At 38.7% G+C, this 24,291-nt stretch overlaps 1 protein-coding gene across 5 annotated transcripts in view; it reads left to right on the top strand.

Annotated features, from left to right (window-relative positions):
- Positions 1 to 24,291, top strand: part of LOC133243936 (ATP-binding cassette sub-family C member 4-like) — a 590,639-nt gene that overhangs the window by 130,351 nt on the left and 435,997 nt on the right. For 2 of the 5 annotated variants that reach the window (XM_061410641.1, XM_061410639.1), the window contains 4 exons: positions 1,825 to 1,980; positions 14,793 to 14,882; positions 18,178 to 18,350; positions 18,756 to 18,861. In XM_061410641.1, coding sequence (XP_061266625.1) covers positions 1,825 to 1,980; positions 14,793 to 14,882; positions 18,178 to 18,350; positions 18,756 to 18,861 — 525 coding nt within the window. The remainder of the gene's footprint in view (positions 1 to 1,824; positions 1,981 to 14,792; positions 14,883 to 18,177; positions 18,351 to 18,755; positions 18,862 to 24,291) is intronic. The other 3 variants (XM_061410642.1, XM_061410640.1, XM_061410637.1) reach the window with 2 other exon arrangements.

Here is a 24,291-nt window from a genome sequence, read left to right as displayed (position 1 = left end):
TAGAGCTGATAACATGGGAACATACACACATTCTCATGGATACAGTTGTCACCTGTGTCTTAATGTGTGTTGATTTATGTATAAGAACACCCAGAAAGACAGACACACATTTTTATTGTGCTTCACAGATAATGCTTCTTCTTCTTTTTTTTTTTTTTTTTAACAAAGTAAACATTTATGACAACTCAGTGTTGAACAAGTACATTGGTACCATCTTCCCTACAGTATTTGCTAACTTCATGTCTCTGTCACCTTTTGGTAATTCTCACAATATTTCAAGCCATTTTATTATTATTATATTTGTTTTTCTGATCTGTGATCAGTGTTTTTTAATGTTACTACCCAATAAAGGCTTAGATGATGGTTAGCAGTCTTTTAGCAATCAGTATTTGAAAATTAAGGTATGAATATTGTTTTTCTTACATAATACTGTTGTGCACTAAGTAAACTACAACATAGTATAAACATAACTTTTTACAAAATAATTTTATTTATTTATCTTTGGCTGGGCTGGGTCTTCGTTGCTGCTCTGGTGTTTTCTCTAGTTGCAATGAATGAGGGGTCACTAGTTGCAGTGAGCAGCTCTCTAGTTGCTGTGCACAGGCTTCTCACTGCGGTGGCTTCTCTTGTTGTGGCTCCCGGGTCTAGGGCGTGTGGGCTTCAGTAGTTGTGGTGCACTGGCTTAGTTGCTCTGTAGCATGTGGGATCTTCCCGGATTAGAGACTGAACCCATGTCTGCTGCATTGATACGTATTAGTTGCTCAGTCGTGTCCAACTCCATTGTGATCTCATGGATTGTAGCCTGCCAGGCTCCTCTGTCCATGGAATTCTCCAGGCAAGAATACTGGAGTGGGTTGCTATTTCCTTTTCTGGGGGATCTTCCCAATTCAGGGATCAAACCTGAGTCAGCTGCATTGACAGGTGCATTATTTACAACTGAGCCACCAGAAAAGCCCCAATCTTATCATTAGTGCACTGAATTTCTCTCTGCTTTGGTTTTAATGACCAGACTGACACTTGACATGTATCTTTCCAAGGTGCAATTGCAAGTATTAATTTGCTTATAAAATACCTTTTGAACTGCTCCAGTGAAAGGTCCCATAAAAGTAGCAAATGTTGTGTTGATGTTGACTTCATTAAGTGCATTTTGTCTACTATCCTCTGTCTTATAAGACACTGAGATCTGCATTTTATAATTTTAAGATATTTTCTTTCAAGATAGAATATAATTAAGATATTTAATATTAGGAAGTTTTTTAGTTTTTCTACCAAAGAATAATTCCTCTTAAATAATTAGGCCCTTGAAAAAGTGAATACTTTTTTATGTATAATACTTCTGAATTTACTTGTTGATATTTCCATACAATTAGTCACAATTAGTCACATAATTCTCCAGGTCAACTTACTTAGGCTGTAGGAATAAAGCTAATTTAAAGGCTGACTTCTTATGGACCACTTAGGAGATCACTGGCCTTTCACTGCCAGCAGATTGTCATTTTTAACTCTTCTTGGCACTAGGGGGCTGTCAACCAGGCGGCAGTTGTCAGTATCTGAAATTTTTGGTTGCCACAGTTTATTTATGGGGTGCTACTGGTATCTAGTGGGTCGAGTTCAAGGCTACTGCTAAACATCCTACAATACACAGGACAAGCCCTCTTCCCCCAAGAATGAATTATCTGTCCCATAATGTCAACAGTGCCATGACTGAGAAAATTATAAACTAGTCTTTACATAGAACTTTTAAAATTCATCGTCAATAACTAGCATTTCTGCCAGGTTTGTTGCATTTTGTTAATTCTTACTCTCTCCTGGATCTCTTTACAGCTTGGCATTGTAGGAAGAACAGGAGCTGGAAAAAGTTCCCTCATCACTGCCCTTTTTAGATTGTCAGAACCTGAAGGTGGTGTTTGGATTGATGGACACTGGACGACCAATATTGGACTTCATGATTTAAGGAAGAAAATGTCAGTTGCACCTCAGGTAATGCACTCACATGCTCTTTTCATAAGCCACTTAAGTTTACTTATTTTGTTATTTTTATATTCTTCAAATTAAACAAAAGGGTTAATCATTTTTACCCCTCAGTTCAGTTCAGTTCAGTTGCTCAGTTGTGTCCGACTCTGCGACCCCATGAATCGCAGCATGCCAGGCCCCCCTGTCCATCACCAACTCCCGGAGTTCACTCAAACTCATGTTCTTTGAGTCAGTGAAGCCATCCAGCCATCTCATCCTCTGTCGTCCCCTTCTCCTCCTGCCCCCAAACCCTCCCAGCATCAGAGTCTTTTCCAATGAGTCAACTCTTCACATCAGGTGGCCAAAGTATTGGAGTTTCAGCTTTAGTATCAGTCCTTCCAGTGAACACCCAGGACTGATCTCCTTCAGAATGGGCTGGTTGGATCTCCTTGCAGTCCAAGGGACTCTCAAGAGCCTTCTCCAATACCACAGTTCAAAAGCATCAATTCTTCGGCACTCAGCCTTCTTCACAGTCCAACTCTCACATCCATACATGACCACTGAAAAAACCATAGCCTTAACTACACAGACCTTTGTTGGCAAAGTAATGTCTCTGCTTTTGAATATGCTATCTAGGTTGGTCATAACTTTCCTTCCAAGGAGTAGTGTCTTTTAATTTCATGGCTGCAATCACCATCTGCAGTGATTTTGGAGCCCAGAAACATAAAGTCTGACACTGTTTCCACTGTTTCCCCATCTATTTGCCATGAAGTGATGGGACCGGATGCCATGATCTTAATTTTCTGAATGTTGAGCTTTAAGCTTTTTCACTCTCCTCTTTCACTTTCATCAAGAGGCTTTTTAGTTCCTCTTCACTTTCTGCCATAAGGGTGGTGTCATCTGCATATCTGAGGTTATTGATATTTCTCCCGGCAATCTTGATTCCAGCTTGTGCTTCTTCCAGCCCAGCCTTTCTCATGATGTACTCTGCATAGAAGTTAAATAAGCAGGGTGACAATATACAGCCTTGACGTACTCCTTTTCCTATTTGGAACCAGTCTGTTGTTCCATGTCCAATTCTAACTGTTGCTTCCTGACCTGCATATAGGTTTATCAAGAGGTAGGTCAGGTCGTCTGGTATTCCCATCTCTTTCAGACTTTTCCACAGTTTATTGTGATCCACACAGTCAAAGGTTTTGGCATAGTCAATAAAACAGAACTAGATGTTTTTTCTAGAACTCTCTTGCTTTTTCCATGATCCAGCGGATTTTGGCAATTTGATCTCTGGTTCCTCTTCCTTTTCTAAAACCAGCTTGAACAACTGGAAATTCACGGTTCACGTATTGCTGAAGCCTGGCTTGGAGAATTTTGAGCATTACTTTACTAGCATGTGAGATGAGTGCAATTGTGCAGTAGTTTGAGCATTCTTTGGCATTGCCTTTCTTTGGGATTGGAATTAAAACTGACTTTTTCCAGTTCTGTGGCCACTGATGAGTTTTCCAAATTTGCTGGCATATTGAGTGCAGCACTTTCACAGCATCATCTTTCAGGATTTGAAAGAGCTCAACTGGAATTCCATCACCTCCACTAGCTTCGTTCATAGTGATGCTTCCTAAGGCCCACTTGACTTCACATTCCAGGATGTCTGGCTCTAGGTCAGTGATCACACCATCATGATTATCTTGGTTGTGAAGATTTTTTTGTACAGTTCTTCTGTGTATTCTTTCCATCTCTTAATATCTTCCGCTTCTGTTATGTCCATACCAGTTCTGTCCTTTATCGAACCCATCTTTGCAGGAAATGTTCCTTTGGTATCTCTAATTTTATTGAAGAGATCTCTAGTCTTTCCCATTCTGTTGTTTTCCTCTATTTCTTTGCATTGATCATTGAGGAAGGCTTTCTTATCTCTCCTTGCTATTCTTTGGAACTCTGCATTCAAATGGGAATATCTTTCCTTTTCTCCTTTGCTTTTCACTTCTCTTCTTTTCACAGCTGTATGTAAGGCCTCCTCAGACAGCCATTTTGCTTTTTGCATTTCTTTTCCATGGAGACAGTCTTGATCCCTGTCTCCTGTACAATGTCACGAACCTCCTTCCATAGTTCGTCAGGCACTCCATACTTTAGTGAATATTTACTGAGCAATTACCATCCTCCAGGTATACTGTTGTTGTTCAGTTGCCCAGTCGTGTCTGACACTTCACGACCCCATGGACCTCACCATCTCCTATAGTTTGCCCAAGTTCATGTCTGTTTCATATGGTGATGCCATCCAGCCATCTCACCCTCTGTTTCCCCTCTTCTTCTTCTGCATTCAGTCCTCCCCAGCATCAGGGTCTTTTCCAATGAGTCAGTTGTCTTTTCCAGTGAGTCAGCTGTTTGCATCAGGTGACCAAAGTATTGGAGTTCAGCTTCAACATCAGTCCTTCCAGTGAGTATTCAGGGGTGATTTCCTCTAAGATTGACTGGTTTGAACTCCTTGCAGTCCAAAGGACTCTCAAGAGTCTTCTCCAACACCACAATTTGAAAGCATCAATTCTTTGGTGTTCTGCTTTCTTTATGGTACAGCTCTGACAACCATACATGACCACTGGAAAGACCATAACTTTGACTATACAGACCTTTGTCAGCAAAGTGATGTTTTTGCTTTTTAATACACTGTCAAGATTTGTCATAGCTTTCTTGTCAAGAAGCAATCATTTTCTAGTTTCCTGGCTGCAGTCACCATCCACAGTGACTTTAGAGCCTAAGAAGAGGAAATCTGTCACTGCTTCCACCTTTTCCCTTTCTATAGGCCATGAAAGTGATGGGGCTGGAAGTCGTGATCTTAGTTTTATTAATATTTAGTTTTAAGCTGGCCATTTCACTCTTCTCCTTCACCCTCATCAAGAGGTTCTTTAGTTCCTCTTCTCTTTCTGCCATTAGAGTGGTATCATCCACATATCTGAAGTTGTTGATGTTTCTCCTGCCAGTCTTGATTCCAGCTTGTAACTCATCCAGCCCAGCATTTCTCATGATGTTCTCAGCAAATAAGTTTAATAAAAAGGGTGACAATAAACAGCCTTTTTGTACTCCTTTCTCAATCCTGAACCAGTCAGTTGTTCCATGCAGTGTTCTAACTGTTGCTTCTCCCCCCACATACAGGTTTCTTAAGAGACAAGTAAGATGACCTGGTATTCCCATCTCTTTAAGAGTTTTCCACAATTTGTTATGATCTACACAGTCAAATTTTTTGTAGAGTCAGTGAAACAGAGGTAGATGTTTTCTGGATTTCCTTTGCTTTCTCTAAGATGCAGCGAATATTGGCAATTTGATCTCTTGTTCTTTTGCCTTTTCTAAACGCAGCTTGGACATCTGGAAGTTCTTGGTTCATGTAGTGCTTCAGCCCAGCATGCAGAATTTTAAGCCTAACCTTATTAGCATGGAAGATGAGTGCAATTGTCCAGTAGTTTGAATATTCTTTAGTACTCCCCTTCTTGGGTATTGGGATGAGAATTGACTTTTTCCAGTCCTGTGGCCAGTGCTGAGTTTTCCAAATTTGCTCACATACTGAGTACAGCACTTTGATAGCATGATCTTTTAGGATTTTAATAGCTGTACTGGAATTCCCTTGCCTCCACTAGCTTTGTGCATGCCAAGTTGCTTCAGTCATGGCTGACTCTCTGCAGATCCTATGGACCATAACCCTACAGGCTACGGTCCATGGGATTCTCCAGGCAAGAATTCTGGAGAGGGTTGCCATGCCCTCCTCCATAAGATCTTCCCAACCCAGGGATCAAACCCATGTCTCTTATGTCTCCTGCATTGGAAGGTGGATACTTTACCACTATCGCCACCTGGGAAGCCCAACTTTGTTGGTAGTGATGCCTTCTAAGGCCCACTTGACTTCACACTCCAGAATGTCTGGCTCTGGGAGGGTGACGACAGCATGGTGGTTATCTGTGTTATTAAGGTCCTTTCTGTACAGTTCTTCTGTGTATTCTTTTCATCTCTTCTTCATCTCTTCTGGTTCAGTTAGGCCTTTACCATTTCTGTCCTTGATTGTGTCCAGGTATATAGCCAAGGGCAGTGGAGGCCAGGCATCCTGATCTTTCATCCTGCCCTCTGTTTTGATAGATTTGCTTTTTATTTTTTATTTTTTTGAGGTTTTATTTTTATACTCCATAATCATCTTCCTATCAAATAAAGCTCAGAAAAACACCGTCTTGAGATGGGAAACAGAGAAGAGATGAGACACAAAGAGCCAGGCAAATGTGCTTCCTGTAATGTGCCCTGAAATGCCTGTGTATTAGCAAGCATCTCAACATGGCACCCAAAGGGAAGGAGAACGTGGGCTTGGACCTTATGACTGAGTACAGCTGTTGCTATACCCATGGCCTCTAAAATACCTGGAATTACTCTAAGTTCTCTTGTTTTTCTAATTAATTTGTTTTTAATTGAAGGATAATTACTTTACAATATTCTTTTGGTTACTGCCATATATCAACATGGATCAGCCATAGGTATATATATATATATATATATATATATATATATATATATCCCTTCCCTCTTGAACCTCCTTCCTACCTCATCCCACCCCTCTAGGTTATCACAGAGCACTGGATTTGAGCTCCCTGCTCATACAGCAAATTTCCACTGGCTATCTAATTTTCCATATGGTAATGCATATGTCTAAGTACTTTTGAAACCAAGATACAGCTTTTCTGACTAAAGTGAAATGCTACCTAATAGCCCTTAAGACATCTACTATCAAAAAGAAAAATGAAAGAGAGAAAGAAAGAAAATGGGTTGGCAGTATTGGCAAGGATGTAGAGAAATTAGAATCATTGTTCGTTGCTGGTAGGAATGTAAGATAGTACAGCCACTGTGGAAAACAAGTAGTCATTTCTCAAAAAAGTTAAAGATAGAATTATTATATGATCTACCAATTCTACTTTAAAGTATAAACCCAAAAGAATTGAAAGAAAGATCTTGAAGTGATACCTGTACTTGCATGTTCATCACAGCATTATTCTCAGTAGCAAAAAGGTGGAGGCACCTAAAGGTCCATTGACAGATGAATCAATAAACAAAATGTGGTACATATATGTAAACAGTGGAGTATTATTCAGCTTTAGAAAGGGAGGAAATTCTGACTTGTGCTACAACACAGATGAACCTTGAGGTGACAGTGAAATAAGCCAGTCACAGAGGACAAATACTGTATGATTCTACTAATATGAGGTACCTAGAGTACTAAATTCATGGGGACAAGAATTAGAATGGTGGGTTCCATGAGCTGCTGGGAGTGGGGAGTTGTTGTTTAATGTCTACAGAGTTTCAGTTTTGAAAGACGAAAGGAGTTCTGTGGCTGGATGGTGGTGATCGCTGTGCAACATTGTAAATGTACTTAATACCTCTGAATTGTGCACTTACAGCTGGTCAAGCTAGTAAATTTCATATGTATTTTACCACAATTTAAAAAAAATTTTAAAGGTATCCCTTTCAGGAAAAATGGGAAGAACTTTTTAGCACATTCAGTCTCCATATTTAAAGATTCCCTCTGGTTATTTAATTTATGACTTGTGGTTACAGTAGAAAATAAAGGAGTTTAGATTTCCAAGTTTTACGTTTTGATGGTACTCATCTCTGAAATGTCCAAGTGAGATTAGTTAGTAGAAATAAAGGGCCTGTCTGTAGAGTCCTTTCATTTCCTTTGATGCAAAGCTTTCGAAAAACATACCCTGCCTTATTTTTAAAGCTTCTTAATTAGAATTGTATGCTGGTGTACATAAAATAACTCTATAAATAAAGAAATAATGTTAGAAGATCCTTGGCTCTGCCAATAATGTTTGGAAGCATATCTGAGCAAAGACTAAACATACCTTTAGTCTTTCATACCATAATATGTAAAATGGTAGTCTTACGTACCATCAACATAGTTTGGTTCTGTTCTGTTCTGTTGATTTCCACCCTTCCTTAGAGCATGTTCAACATACACACTCCAGAGAGCATCCTTACAAAATAGTGCCAAACATTGTATACATGTAGATTCCTCTCTATATGCTTTTGTCTCTAAGGTACAATATTGGTTGATAAAAGAGGGAATATCTGTAGAGAACTAGCAATGTGCAAAGTTCCCAGGAAATCATTCCAGAGGCATCCAGGGATAGAATGTTTGTGTAGACCAAGTGTCAGTGTGACCCACAGTTTTATTCCTGCTCTGCCTCAAAGGACTGTGGGGCCTTGATGACATTACTCAGCTTCAAGACTTCAGTGTCCTCATCTTTAAACCAGGCCTGGGACTCACTGCCACACAGATTTGTTGTGAAGATGTATCTGGGCTTCCCAAGTGGTGCTAGTGGTACAGGACCTGCCTGCCAATGCAGGAGACTTAAGAGATGCAGATTCAATCCCTGGGTCAGGAAGATCTGTTGGAGGAGGGCACAGCAACTTGCTCCAGTATTCTTGACTAGAAAATCCCTTGGACAGAGGAGCCTGGTGGGCTATGAATCCATGGGGTCCCAAAGAGTCTGACATGACTGAAGCGACTTAGCACACATAACTGGGTGAGATAAGGTTTGTGCCCATGTCTGGTTCTTGGGAATGCTCAATCACCAGGATCTGTTATTATTCTTAATAATTGGGTTACTGGCCTTTGGATATTATTTTTGCCTGAGTAAAAAGAGTAATACTTTCTGGAATGACTTTACTCTTTAATTTCTGCTTATGTGTTCATGGTCCTTGGTGATTTTCTTTACATATATTGTTTACAATATAAACTAAATTGTTCATATAAATATAAATAGTAGAGCAAAGAAACAAAAATTAAAAAAAAAAACACAATAGGAATTTGTGGGAAGGCGTAACAGAGAAATGTATCTAATGTTTCCACCAAAAGCAAAAAGAGAGAGTAACACTTTCTTGTACTTTGATTTCATTTTCCCCTCCCAGCAGCTTCTTTCCTGACCACCATCTTGTACACATTGTTACTTACCAGTCCTCTACCAAGACCTCAGGCCTTTTTTCTCAGCCCTCCCACACTCTTGGCTATTTTCTTCCTCTCCTTGAGGATCTCCTTGAGGATACAGAAATGTAGCTCTCATTTCTGCTCCTCTGTGCTTATTACAGTCCCTGACAAGTACTGATAAGAATTCCTAACATTTGTGGAATCATTAACATGTTTTAACCCCTTATCCTACCACTTCCTGCTTAATTCTCACAATTCTGTAGTTATCCTTACCTAACAGATTTAAAAACTGAGGCCCTAGGGGCTTGTCCCACTTATCAAGAAAGGGGCAGAGCCAGGAGTCAGATTTTGTGTGTGTCTAATTATTTTTTTCACAGTGTTTCAATTGTATAGCAAAATAGTAAGGTGAATTTCTTAAGCATAGATTTTTAACTTATCCTTCTCTACTCTCCTCTTTGGTAAACATTAATTTGTTTTCTATGTTTGTGAATCTGTTTCTGTGTTGTAAATAAGTTCATTTCTATTAATTTTTAAGATTCCACATATAAGTGATCTCATGTGATATTTGTCTTTCTCTGCTGACTTATTTCACTTAGTCTCATAATCTCTAGGTTCATCTATGTTGCTGCAAATGGCATTATTTCATTCTTTTTATGGCTGAATAATATTCCTGTGTGTGTGTGTGTGTGTGTGTATACATCATATCTTTATCCATTCATCTGTCCATGGACATACCTTGGCTATTGTAAATAGAAAAGTTGTGAAAACTGGGGTGCATGTATCTTTTTGAACTAGAGTTTTTATGTTTTCCAGATATTTGCTGAGGAGGGAAATTGCTGGATCACCCAGTAACTCTTTTTCAATTCTTTAAGGAACCTCCATATTGTTTTCCATAACAGCTGTACCAACTTACATTCCCACCAACAGTGTGGGAGGGTCCCCCTTCCTCCACACCCTCTCCAGCATTTATTATTTGTGGATGTTAAATGATGGTCATTCTAACCAGTGTGAGGTGTGATACTTCATTGTAGTTTTGCTCTACATTTCTCTAATAATTAGTGACTATAAAGAAAACTCAGCACAGAAGAATTGATGCTTTTGAATTGTGATGTTCAAGAATACTCTTAAGAGTCCCTTGGACTGCAAGGAGATCAAACCAGTCAATCCTAAAGGAAATCAGTCCTGAATATTCATTGGAAGGACTGATGCTGAAGCTGAAATTCCAATATTTTGGCCTCCTGATGCAAAGAACTGACTTCTTAGAAAAGACCCTGATGTTAGGAAAAATTGAAGGCGGGAGGAGAAGGAGACGTCAGAGGATGAGATGGTTGGATGGCATCACCAACTCAATGAACATGAGTTTGAGCAAGCTCTGGGAGTTGGTGATGGATAAGGAAGCCTGGCATGCTGCAGTTCATGGGGTCGCAAAGAGTTGGACATGACTGAGTGACTGAACTGAATAATTAGTGATGCTGAGTATCTTTTCATGGGTCTGTTGACCATCTGTATGTCTTTGGAGAAATGTCTATTTAAGTCTTCTTTGCATTTTTTGATTAGGTTGTTTGTTTCTTTGATATTGAGCTGTATAAGCCATTGTTTATACAGATATTAACTGTATTTATGTAGACTAGAAACAAAGTATCAGAAAGAGAAATTAAGGAAACAATCCCATTGACATCACATCAAAGGGGAAAAAACACTCAGGATAAACCTACCTAACGAGGTAAAAGGCCTGTATACAAAACCTGTAAGACACTGATGAAAGTAATTCAAGATGATACAAACAGATGAAAAGATAAACTGTATTCTTGGATTGAAAGATTCAATATTGTTAAAAATAACCATACTACCCAAGACAATTTACAGAGTCAATGCAATCTCTATCAAATTGCTAGTGGCATTTTTCACAAAACGAGAACAAAAAAAAATTTTTTAAATTTGTATGTAAACAGAAAAGACCGCAAATAGCCAAAACAATCTTGAGAAAGAAGAACATAGCTGGAGGAATCACAGTCCCTGATTTCAGGCTATACTACAGAGACACAGTAATGAAAAAGTATGTTACTGTCACAGAAACCAGACACATATATTAATGGAACAGGGTAAAAAACCCAGATATAAGCCCATGCACTTATGGTCAGTTAATCTAAGACAAAAGAGGTAACAATATGTAATAAAGAAAAGACAGTCTCTACAATAAAAAGTGTGGGGAAATCTGCATGACTGCATGTAAAATATATGGCAAAACCAATACAATATTGTAAAGTTAAAAAATAAAATAAAATATTAAAAAAGAAATAATTAGAACATTCTCTAATACCATATAAAAAATAAAGTAAAAATGAATAAATGAGCAAAGACCTGTAAGACAAGATACTTAGTAAGACAAGATCTTAGAGGAACACATAGGCAGAATACTCGTTGACATAAATCCCAGCACTATTTTTTTGGATCTGACCCCTAAAGTAATGGAAGCAAAAGCAAAAATAAACAAATGTGACCTGGTTAAACTTAAAAGTATAGCATGAAGGAAGCCATTTAAAAAAACCAAATAGACAACCTATGGAAAAGAAGAAAATATTTGTAAATGACATGATCAGCAATGTATTAATTTCCAAAATATACTTATAGGGTTCAAAGTAAATTTAAAGAGATTCCCAACTCCAGAGGCTGAGAAGCAAATTACTTTATTTGTGCAAGACTTCAGGTGGCTGTTGACTGTGGTCCTTGATAGAACTGCTTCATATCATGATTTCATGTGCATGCACGCACACACACACACAGAAACAAAAATGTCACAAAACAACATTACTATTGCTCTGTGCTCTGATATTTTCTGTGATGCCAGTTCTATTCTACTTCATATAAAAGACAAAATGATGATCACAATGCACAAAATTAATTTCATCATCCACCGACTACATCTGAAGTTTGACAAACACTGTCCCTGCCTGTCTCCCTGTTGGGCTGGGCTCCTGGTCCATGTTAGCATCACATCAGGAACTTCATTGTGTTTCAGATTGTCACAGCAGCCTTGCAAGGCTAACCCCAGTTTCCAGTAATGGAACTGTCTTGGAAAGATAAGTAATTTACCCTGAGTCTAATAACTAATGAGAAGTTGAATCAGAACTTAGAACTGTCTGACTCCAAATTTATTTTTTGTTTTCAATAAATGTTAGTTAAACTGAATGATGTTCTCATGAGATATTTTCCCCAAAACATAACAAAAGTTTAGTAAAGTCAGACGATATGACTCCTCCTGTTTTGAGTCTCCTTTGGAGAATATCAGTTTTGAGTCTCCTTTGGAGAATATCAGTTTTTGAAATGGGCTTTTTAGTTTATGTATTATGGGCTAATAAGTGTCAGGAGAAGATATTCAAAATCTTACCCCTCCCCAGCCAAGAGACCTTTGTCTTTACAGTGTCTTGTTGGCTCCGAGATGGAGAAAAGTCTGTTGGTTTGGTTACTTGAAGTTAACTTGTCTATGTGCAGAAAACGTACATCTCTCTTCCCCTCAAATGAGTAGCAAGCAGTGATGCTTGTGTGTCAACACCCTGATTTAAGCAGCCTAGGAAGCTGAGAGCAGACTCTGCAGAAGGGGGAGCCCAGTACTGTTTCTTTGAGTTGCCCCACTCAGGTGAGCCAGGTCCACATCATGTTCCCCGAATCCCTGTTACCTGTGATCCTGGGAACAGCAGCAAGCTTCTGGGGTCATCTCTCTCTCCCAGGCTTATCCCCATCACTGTTGGTCCTGCCATGAACAGGTCAGAACTGGGGGAGATGTGATGGCAGCAAGGACCTGAGTAGGAACCAGAGACAGGGGAGTGGGGACATAGACCATCAGTCCTCAGGGGAACTTTAAAAGATGAATACTTTATTTTTTTAATTACACAGAAGTTACATATCAAAACAGAAAAAAAAAAAAAAGTTGAATACTGTGTTCTTAAGAAGTACTCCTCAATTTGTATTCAAAGTTTCAGGAAAAAGCAAAAATGAAAGCTTTTCCTAAATAATTTCCTTAAACACAACAGGTAGTTGAAGTGTATGCGTCCTTTGTGCTCAAGATCTGAAGTAGTTAAGTATATTCCCCAGGAAGAATGCCAGTTGAGATTACATTCAGGGAGTACCTGCTTACTTGAAAGGACCTGGATAATGGAGGGAAGATGGAGAAGAGAAGGGCGAGGAACACTGAGACCAGCCTCCCCTCACCTCCCCAGTTGTTTGTGTAAAGTTCATAGATAACAGCTAAAGGATGAGAAATCGCCTGCATGGGGGATTGAAAATTACAAAGAGTAAAAAGTTTTTATAAAAATATGAGGTACAATGATGGTTATTCTCCTGACAAGGAACTCGTACTATTGCTTAGATGGGTGTTAATCTTTGTTTCTAAATTCAAGAGTTTTAGGAGAAACTTTAAATTTGAGTCTCTGGATTTTTCAGTTCAATTCAATAATCATTTTGAAATGTGTATTTCTGGTGATTTTCAATGCTTTGTAGGCTTATCGGTCACTTAATCAATTTTGTGCAAATGAAGCTCCCTACATAGTATATTTTTAATTTTGGATTTTCCTTAGGGATATATCTCTTTTGGTGGCACACTGTCCTGTGCCTTCTGCTTTCATTTCTTGATCACTAGACTTAAAACTGAGACAATAGGGAGAGAAGGTATGGGAGGCTCTCTAAAGTATCATTCTTCATCATGACTAGGGAAGAGAAATATTTGTCTTCTTCATCTTCTCAGACTTTCATGAAGTTAGAAGGAAACTCCAGCCCCAAGACCAGGCAGGATTTTGAGGCTGGTGATTCCGAGCAGTTCCGGGCACTTGTGGAAGAGTCAGGTCTCCTCTTGTTCCCACACGAGTGCATTCCCTTGTTCTGCCCCCTTCACTGAAAGGAGCCAGTTGGGCTCTTCTCTGCTGCCCATATTCTTATGACCTGGCTTACTAGAGCCTTCCAGAAGAAAATGTAAGTTGTCTACATGAGCTTATGTACATATTCTCTCCTGAAACTCAGGAGGTATATGATTCCAGTGTAATTTACTTGTGGCTCCTCTTGATGATGAATAGGTAGATGAATAGGAAAAGCTATTTAAATAATTTTATTATGGCTCACATCACAGTGGGTTTCAGGTCCTCCTGGCCTTGCAGTTAGTAACGAGGTTCTGTGAGGCAGGTCATCCTGACGCACAGGTGAGAGAACGTGGGGACCAGCTGATGCAGAATCAGAGGTGATCTCTCCACGGACAGAGGTGCCTCAGGCCCCAGGAGCTGACGTTCTCTTTGAACGTGTGGGGATGTTCCATTCACACCTGGGGAGAGATTTCCAGATCCTAGAAGACAGTCTGACCAATGGAGAAAATAGCCTAGTTTATTCTTCATTGCCAAAGTATAAATACTGAATGGTTTTGCTTTGAAGCATAAGCCTCAACTAATCATGCAGTTGATGTTTCCCAGTCACACCAGGATTGACAGTTAATTTATGTAGATCTTGATGTAAACTTTCTCATGTGATTATAATGTCAGTTTGTGTGTGTGTGTTTAACCAGATATTTATTACCAGAATGGCAAATTTTTTTAAAAAATAAAATTTTCCTTTCTTTTCTTAATTTATTTTTTCTTAAGATGAAAATACTTCTTAAACACTTTCTTCTTTTAGTGTTTAATAGTCCAGAGGATTTTTTATAGCACACTTTGTACAATGGAAAATTATTTTAGAGATACTGTTTTGTAAACATACATTTGTAACTTTAATATTAATAATTGCAGTGAATTTTGATATTTTGTATTTTCATTCTTTTCTATAAGCATTGGTTTAAAATGAAAAGAGACAACAAAAAAAAAGAAAAGAAAAGAGACTAAGGTACTAATGTTCACTATTTCGTGGTATTTAGGAACCTGTTTTATTCATTGGAACACTGAGGAAAAACTTGGATCCCTTTAATGAGTATTTGGAGGAGGAACTGTGGAATGTCTTAGAAGAGGTAATTTATGTAATGTTATTAACTTATTAGCATCAGTATCTGTGTGTGTACATTCATAGCATTGCAAGTAATTAAGGGAAGCTTATCATTTTAACTGTTTACTTTCCAGGAGAACAGTGATGAGATGGGTACACTTAAAATGTGTATATTGATAATGAAAACCAATAATATAATTCCTCATGTTTTCATTTTAGCTTTTTCTATAGAATCCCAAGCAACTAGATACATTATTTTGTCCTTAACAGAGCTTATTACACTAGACATTAAAACTGTGGGATCACATTCTATGAGTGACCTAGTAAATTAATTACCCTAATTACCCTCCAATGTTCATTTTATTCCTCTGGCCTTAGGGGCTATCTAAGTGGAGACACTAGTTTTTCATTATTAACTGAAAGATAAACAAGATCATTCCAATACAATGCGATGAAGTTTCATAAGGAAGTGTTTATAAAAGTAAATTATTTAGTTGGAATGTGATGATTACTTATTGGCGATTATATCATTTTAATGCTGCAGCTTGAATGCAGGTAACAGAACCCTGGTGTTTTGGCTCAGTTTTATATAGATACGTTAATTTCTAGAGGAGTTTCTGTTATTTGTGCTGTGTTTCCCCTTGCCCTACTTCACTGAATTTCCCTACCCTTGCATGAAAAAATTTTGACTATTAAGTTGCTGTTGGTTTGTATATTTTAATACTAATTATTTTGTGTATTAGCCCTAGTTTTGCAAATTGATTCTACTGATGGCAGAAACTTTAGATTTCTAAACCATAGACAGACTTCTAATCTCTCATGGAACCTAGCTCTGTCTTTTGCTTTTAAAACGTAGCACTTGATAAATAGGTACTAAATGTTTGGTTTATTTCTTCATTTCAGAGAAGTATGGCTTATTTCTTTAAAAAAATTTTGTGTTACACAAATCCAGCATCAATAGTATCTCTGTTAGGACACAAGTGTGTCTCATCACACAGGAACCCAAGATCCAGAAACCTGGGCGTCAGCAGCCTATGCATCAGGAACCACATGGTTCAGTCCTTGTGGTGGCAACAGGTCACATGTCCATTTCCCTGGGCCTTCCTTGTATTATGTGAACTTCCTTTATTGCTGGCCCTGCTCTAGTAAAAGCTCTTCCCCATCTGTTGATTGCATTTCCCTGTCTTCTTCCAGCCCACAACAGTCTTTCTTTTTGAGAAGTAAGAAGGTTCCATGAAATGTGGGAACCATCTGACACCTGTGTTAACCTCCTGTGAGAAGTGTTGGCACCTATTAGATACACTACACAGCAGGTTACTTTAAAAATGTTTATGATAACAGAAATAGGGTACCTTATAAGTTCAGTTTATTGTTTTTCAACTTTGCTCTATTCCATTATTTTCCCAACCTCAAAAATGATCTGAAGCATTTCATATTGAGATGTACAGTTTTGAATAGTATTATTTGCTCCACTTTCCTTAAATTATAACTTTTTATATGCTTTCCACAGTTTATAGTGTGATGTGATATTCTAAAGCCAGTAAAAAAAAATTGTTACTAGAATATAATCCTTTTACACGTAATAGTAGTGTTATATGTAAACTGTCTATATGGATTTACTTTCTAATTTATAGGAACAGATATGTCATATGATGAGATTCACTTCTGCCTTCACACTGCTAACAAATATTTCTGAGAGCTTCTTAAGCATCGTTGCAGATTCTGGGTCTATCACAGTCATCAAGAGACACAATCTCTATCCTTTTCAAGGACATTCTCTTGCATAATCTAACACAATTATCTCGAATAAGAAATAAAACAGTAATATTACACTATCGTCTAATGTGTTCAGATTCTCCAGTTGTAACTTCTAATTATTATTGTCTACTGCATCTGTTGCCCTTTTCTTCCATTCTAATACTTTATACCTTGATTTTATGATTACACTACAGAGAGCTTTGATATTCATATTATCTCATAACTATTCCTGATTCATAAATAAATGCAGTGTCTCAGAAAACAGTATTTTATGAAAAACACTACCCCTTACAACTCTTATTTGTCATGAAGCAGATATGGACAACCTGAAGGAAAAGAAAAAAAACCAGATTAGTTTTGTGATGTCATCCAACTCAGGAGTAAATGTGAGATTATTTCTTTGAAGTTAGAATGTCAGTCTTAACAAAGACCAACCACTTGCACCACAATTCAAATTTTACCCTTTAGAGTTTGTACACCTTGTATGCTGTCACTAAATACCAATACCATATTTAATCCTGACTCAGAATTCTGCTTTCTAGGGATTGGATTCCATCAGGAGCACAGTTCAGGATCACATTCGTGGAAGTGCTCCAGCATTTAGGATATCACAAAAATGCTACTCATTCACCCTTGGTGTTTTGTTATCTGACGTTGTACTGTGTCACATAACTTACTGGCCATCGATCTGTTGGTTTCTTAATTAGAAGTGTATTTCTTCTTTGTTCTTTCACTTTAAATACAGCCTGAATTTGCTTCTTGCTCCATAATATTTCTCCAAAATGAATATTCATTGAACTGACCCCTACCACCAAGTGTTCTTTCAGATTATATTTGGTAGTTAAAGATTTGTTTTTTTAATCTTATGAGTATTATTTTATGAAGATAGATTAGTATTAACATCACATATATCCATATTGTGGGGGAGATAAAATGTAATATTTTATCTTGTTTTTGTGAGTTTTCATTCACTGGAAGACATTTATGATATTGAAGAAAATGCACTTGACTGGTCCACTATTTATAGACTAAGCTTGGGAAATGTCCCAGGATTACTAATGTATAAGATGGAGTTTTCCATTGTTTAAATTTGTATTATTTTAAACGTTAAAAAGTTGTAAATTGTTAATAAGATTATATCTTTAGAGAACCATACTTTCTCTAATTTTTCTTTTTAATTCCTTTTAATGTACCACCTCTTATGCAAAATGTACTTTGGTAAAGTTGATTAAACCATAAAGATCCTTTTAGATTTTCTGTTTAAACCACATTGGGAGAAATAGCTTCAATTTTTGAGACTTTCTGAACTAATTCCTAGTTGGGGGTTGTTGGTGGATGGCATGTGGCAGGGATGGGGGGACATTGAGATCTTTCTGTCCTGACTTGACTCTACCAACCATCTTTCTCAGTGAACACTAACTGGAAACAGCTTTTCCCATCACAGGGCTGTATATGTAAGATACATAAGAAGTCATGAGGACTTCAAAGCTCTAACATTCTAAGAGGCTTTTCTACTTCAGCAGTCATTTGTTTTCGAAATTTTGTTCTTTCTGTATCCACAGGTACAACTTAAAGAAGCCATCAAAGCTCTGCCTAGTGAAATGAATACCAAATTAGCAGAATCAGGATTGAATCTGAGTGTTGGACAGAGACAACTAGTGTGCCTTGCTAGGGCTATTCTCAGGAAAAATCAGATATTGATTCTTGACAAAGCCACATCCAATGTGGATCCAAGGTATGTAGCTGAGGTCCATGAAACCTGGAATCCAAATTGTAAATGTAGTAAATGGAAAACATTTAGTGATGCTGAAAAGTGTTTCTATGCTCTCTTTGACCCACAGATATCTTTTAATAATGTTAATCACAAAGGAAAACAAAGGAAGAAAGCAAGACAGTTATATGCTGTTAATATTGTTATGAGGCATCCTAAGGAAGCTGGATTTCAGCTTCTGATAGTTTCAAGCAATTTCAAGGGAAGACTATTTTCCATCACTTTATGAAAAATAGTAAATTTCTAAATAGACTTTTTATAGTTAGTTTTTTAGGAACAAGATTATATGTTAAAGCATTGATTTTTAATTTTTAACTCTTGTCTGCCTTTCCTGTCTTCACTGAAGTATATCAACTTCTCTGATTCCAGAACTGGTGAGTTAATACAAAAAAAAATCCATGAGAAATTTGCTGACTGCACTGTGCTAACCATCACACACAGGTTGAGCACCGTTATTGACTGTGAACGGATACTGGTAAGACCCACACCATTTCAGTTGTTTTCACTTATATTCAATTTTGCACTGATCCTTCCATGTAAAACTTGATAGAAACCTCCAGTAATTTAATCTTCTCTTGGTTTCTCTTTTCATACCTGAAAATAACTCGAGTAATTAACTTTACTTTCAAAATGTGCTATTAAATAATATATCCAATAACCTTATATTTTCATATAATATTAATATATTTGAATTGTTATTTTTTAAGACATCCAGTCATGAAAATATTCCAAACCCAAGTTATAGCTTCATATTTCAAGAGGCTAGAACACAGTCATTTTCACTGTGTCACAGTTGTTTCAGTGTTTTTTGATTCCCTTAATCAAAAAATTAGCCTCTCATTTAGGTTGCCAGGAGGTTGTTGGCTAAGGTTGCAGAATTTTTCAGCTCTTTTTGTCAGAAGGGAGTCCATGAGAAGAAAGGGCTTCGTGAGAAAAACAGTATTTCAACTGAAAGGATTTAATATAGGAAATTTGCTACATAAGAATAGGAGGTTAGAAAAATGAAAGGAAACACTGGGGTAATGATTTTAGGAAGCAGCTACCATGTCCTAGGACAGATATTCAGACCTAAGAACTCAGAAGAGAGCCCCTACAGTTGGTGCTCAAGCCTCCAAGGAGAGGTCACTTCCCAGTTGCTGGTCTTACGTGCTGAGGAAGCACTATGGGGCTATTTCTCCATGTGCTAATGGAAGCTTGGAGCTGGAGTCAGGTCCCCCTGCTGAGGTGACGCTGCAGGAACAGCCAAGTCAGATAGAACATTAGCTCTGTCCCACTTTCAGTCTCCCTCTAGTGCCCGCTTACTGGCACAACCTGAAAAAGGCCAGCTTGCCAGAGAGCCTATGAAATCTGACTTGCAGAGACTGAACCTGTGCATCACAGGTGAGAGTTTAGAAAGGAAGGCAAATCAAGGCGAGAGACTAGATAAACAACTAATAAGTCTCTTATACAGTAGGTCTAGGCACTGCACATGCAGTAGGCTCCAAGCTTTGGTCTCTGGACACCTGTCTAGTATCTTCCCTCCAGATTTGATTGGCTCTTTCCTCTCAGTAATTTAATATTTCCTTCCTTATTTTCTTTTCCTTCCTCCCTCTATTTCTTATCTCTTTTCATCTTCTTTTTTTGTTGTTTCCCTCTGCTGCTTGCTGAGTTTCAGTAAATGTTAGTGTGTGGCTTTATAAAATGATATAGAAAGCATGGCTCAGAGGAAAACCTTTGGCTGCATATAATCCCAAAAGGCTGTGTTTGTCACTCAGTCATGTCTGACTCTTTGTGACCCCATGGACTGTAGCCTGCCAGGCTCCTCTGTCCATGGGATTCTCCAAGCAATAATACTAGAGTGGGTAGCCATTCCTTTCTGCAGGGAATCTTCCCAACTCAAGTATTAAACCCAGGTCTTCTGCATTGCAGACAGATTCTTTACTGTCTGAGCCACAAGGGAAATCAGTCCAAAAGAATGCAAGATATATTTAGGTATTTTGATGGTCCACACAAAATAGGTAATAATCAGTAATAAACAGTAACATCCAAACTTCCTTATGTCTTATGATATCGGAACTGTCTCTTGATTTCTTAGACGGTTTCTGGAATATCACCACCACACCCCCGCCTCCAATTTCACATGCATTGTCAGATGGATCATCAGTGGGGACATTGAGTAGATAAGATATCAGGCTGTCAGGATTGAAGCACTGCCTGTAGCCTCACTCACCGAGCTGGACATACAGAGAAGTGAGCTCCAAGGAGTCCAAGGATAGGAGTTGGGCATCCCCAACCACAGGAATACTCTAGGCTCCAGTAGTGTAGCCAGTTGTCTAGACTAGAGCAACTCAGTAGGAAGCCAACTCCACCTGCAAACTTTCATGAAGCACTGGGTTAAATTCCAAGACTACAGTAGAGTAGCTCAAATTCCAGAAATGTTTTTTTAGCACCTAGTAGTCTTAAACCCTCATTTTGTGTTCTTGAATGCTAATTGGAAAAGTAGCCTTTCATTTCTCCTTTTTTCTTGTTGCTTTGTTGTTCTTATCTCTTAGCACTGCATATTTTGAAGACTGTCCCCCAAAGCATCCTTCTTCCATAATAAGTAAATAATGCTGTAAAATTTACCTGTTTCAAGCCCTTTGTCAGGCTTTAGAGGCAGCAGCAGAAAGTTTGCTTGATCTAGCTCAGTTAGGGGTCTGTTCAAATAAATTCTTTGTTCCTAAATGTACCCTGCAGCTTTATTTTTGGTATTCCAGTATTAATAGTAGCAGATTATTTTTATTATCTAATTCTTAGAAATATTGTCACCTTGAAATGTGTGATTGGTTAGGGAAACAGTGAGGAAGGACAGAGTTTTGAAAGCCTCTCTGCTAGTCATCCCTCAGTCTTATCCCTCAGCACCTGGTTCACAGATGTGAACATCTGTATCCCCTGAACCAATCAGCTTTGTGGTTGTTATCAAAGTATGTTCAATTCATTTAATGCTTTAATTTCTCGTGTGTGTTACTTTCTCAGTCATGTCTGACTCTTTGCGACCCCATGAACCGTAGCTTGCCCGGCTCCTCTGTCCATGGGATTTTTTAGGCAAGAATACTGAATTGGTTGCCATTTCCTACTCCATAGGATCCTCCCAACCCAGAGACTGAACCAGGGTCTCCCACATTGCAGGCAGATTCTTTACCATCTGAGTCACCAGGGAAGCCTATCTTCTGGTAAATTTCTGTAACCTCAATTTTTTCTCAACTGATCAGTGTACGAATCTTTAACATGCTTTAACAGAGCAATTTACAGCCTGGACCCTCTCCACCTTTCTAGTTCTGTCCTACTTTGCTCCCCCTCCTTCCTTTACAGCTAAAACCATTGATGGTCTTCAATTCTCCAAATGCAGTGTTCCCTCTCTCTCACAATTGTGCCCTCTCTTGACTGTTGGTGGCTGAGACTAAGGTGTCTGCAGTAGAAATGGTGAGATGGTTGGATTTGGGGGAGGTAAGGAAGAGGAGCCAAGTGATGAATTGAATGTGGGACCTGAGTGGGGAGAGAGGAATCGATGCTGGTGTCTGGGTGTGGAGACCAAGCATCTGGGTGAATGGGGAAGATGGAGAGAGAAGAGACATGTGAGGGTTCTCTTTGGAGCCTATCACCTTTGCAATGACTGGATGTCATTGTTTTTTGACAAAACAAAATTATTGTTTTCCATGATGACCTTGTCCTTCAGTGTGGAGCTGCCCTTCCTACTCCTATGTTGGGAGACCTTCAGTTTAAAGGTCCCTGATGGAGGTCATCAGTGATGTCACAGGGAGGTCCCACCAGGAGATGTAAACTTGGCTACTTGTTTATATTTTGTTCTGAACTGCTTGTGGTTGCTGACTCCTCTTGTTGGAACAGCAGGATTAGACCTTAGAGGACTAAGAGACATGCATCCCCCAGCTTCAGAGTTGGGAATTGTCCTCTGTGCTCCAATCACCCCAGGTGTAGATCTTATATTTTGATCTAGAGCTTCTGATTACCAGTTGGTTTTCAATTCAGCAAATCATCACAAATAACAAATAGTTATTTTTCAAACCTTTGATTTTTGAATCAGTTTCTTTATTGCTTGCTTTAGAGGTACAGGCATACCTTGTTTTATTGAAGTTCTCAGATAGTACATTTTTTTTTGTTTTTACAAATTAAAGGTTTGTCAGAAAGTTGAGAAAGTCTATAGGTACCATTTTTCCAACAGCATTTGCTCACTCCGTGTCTGTGTCTGCTAAGTCGCCTCAGTCATGTCCGACTTGGTGTGACCCCATAGACAGCAGCCCACCAGGCTCCCCTGTCCCTGGGATTCTCGAGGCAAGAACACTGGAGTGGGTTGCCATTTCCTTCTCCAATGCATCAGAGTGAAAAGTGAAAGTGAAGTCGCTCAGTCGGGTCCGACTCTTAGCGACCACATGGACTGCAGCCTACCAACCTCCTCTGTCCATGGGATTCTCCAGGCAAGTACTCTCAAGAGTACTTGATCAACAATCTTTGGTGTTATTTGCTGAAGTCTACAATGATAGTGTTTTTCAGCAATAAATTATTATTATTTTAGTTAAATTTTAATTGAAAGATAATTGCTTTTAAGAATTTTGTTTTCTGTCATACATCAACAAGAATCACCCATAGGTACACCCATTAGCAATAAATTATTTTTTAAATTAAGGTCTGTACATTGTTTTCTCAGGCATAATGCTGCTGCACACTTGCTAGGCTACAGTGTAGTCTAAATATAACTTTTATACAGCCTGGGAAGCCAGAAATTTTGTGTAATTGACTGTATTGTGATATTCACTATATTCTGGTATGCCGGAACTGAACCCTGAATATCTCCAAGGGATATTGGATTTGTAAAGCAGGTGACTGTCTGTTCTGAAAGCTTTAATGTGGACATGAGATGAGTCAACCTGCTGCAAAACCTGACGCTCCAGAGGGCAGGCAGCCAGCCTGAGGGAGGGGCTGGGGAGGTGACAGATGTTGATAACAGGCATAACCAACAGGGTTGTCACCATGAAGTCCTGTGGTTATAGGTGCTGAAGCTGTTGTTGTTTAGTTGCTAAGTTGTGTCTGATTTTTGTGCCACCCTATGAACTGTAGCCTCCCAGGCTTGTCTGACCATGGGGATTCTCCAGGCAAGAATATTAGAGTGGGTTGTCATTTCTTGTAACAAGTTCATTTTGTTTTAGTGATGAATATATTTGCACAAAAACAGAAAGGTAGGATTTTGTTTTGTTGTTGCTCAGTTGCTCAGTCATGACTGACTCCTGGCAACCTGATGTACTGCCACACACTAGGCTTCCCTGTCCTTCACCATCTCCCAGAGTTTGTTCAAATTCATGTCCATTGAGTCAGTGATGTCATCCAAGCATCTCATCCTGTGTCGTCCCCTGCTCCTCCTTCCCTCTGTCTTTCCCAGCATCAGGGTCATTTCTAATCAGTTGGTTCTTCACATCAGTGGCCAAAGTATTGGAACTTCAGCTTCAGCATCAGTCCTTCCAATGAATATTCAGGGTTGATTTCCTTTCAGATTGACTGATTTGATCTCCTTGCAATCTAAGGGACTCTCAGGAGTCTTCTCTAACACTGCAGTTCAAAAGCATCAGTTCTTCAGCACTCAGCCTTCTATGTAGTCCAATTCTCACATCCATTCATGACTACTGGAAAAACCATACCTTTGACTATACAGATCTTTGTCAGCAAAGTAATGTCTCTGCTTTTTAAGATGTTGTCTATGTTTGTTGCAGCTTTTCTTCCAAAGAGTAAGCGTCTTTTAATTTTAAGGCTGTAATCACTCTCTGTGGTGATTTTGGAGCCCAAGAAAATAAAATCTGTCACTGTTTCCATTGTTCCCCCGTCTATTTGCCATGAAGTGATGGGATTGGATGCCATGATCCTAGTTTTTGAATGTTAA

This window comes from Bos javanicus, unplaced genomic scaffold, assembly GCF_032452875.1.
Source record: "Bos javanicus breed banteng unplaced genomic scaffold, ARS-OSU_banteng_1.0 tig00001600_1, whole genome shotgun sequence".
NCBI classification, from domain to species: domain Eukaryota; kingdom Metazoa; phylum Chordata; class Mammalia; order Artiodactyla; family Bovidae; genus Bos; species Bos javanicus.
This window is presented reverse-complemented; position numbering and strand designations above follow the sequence as displayed.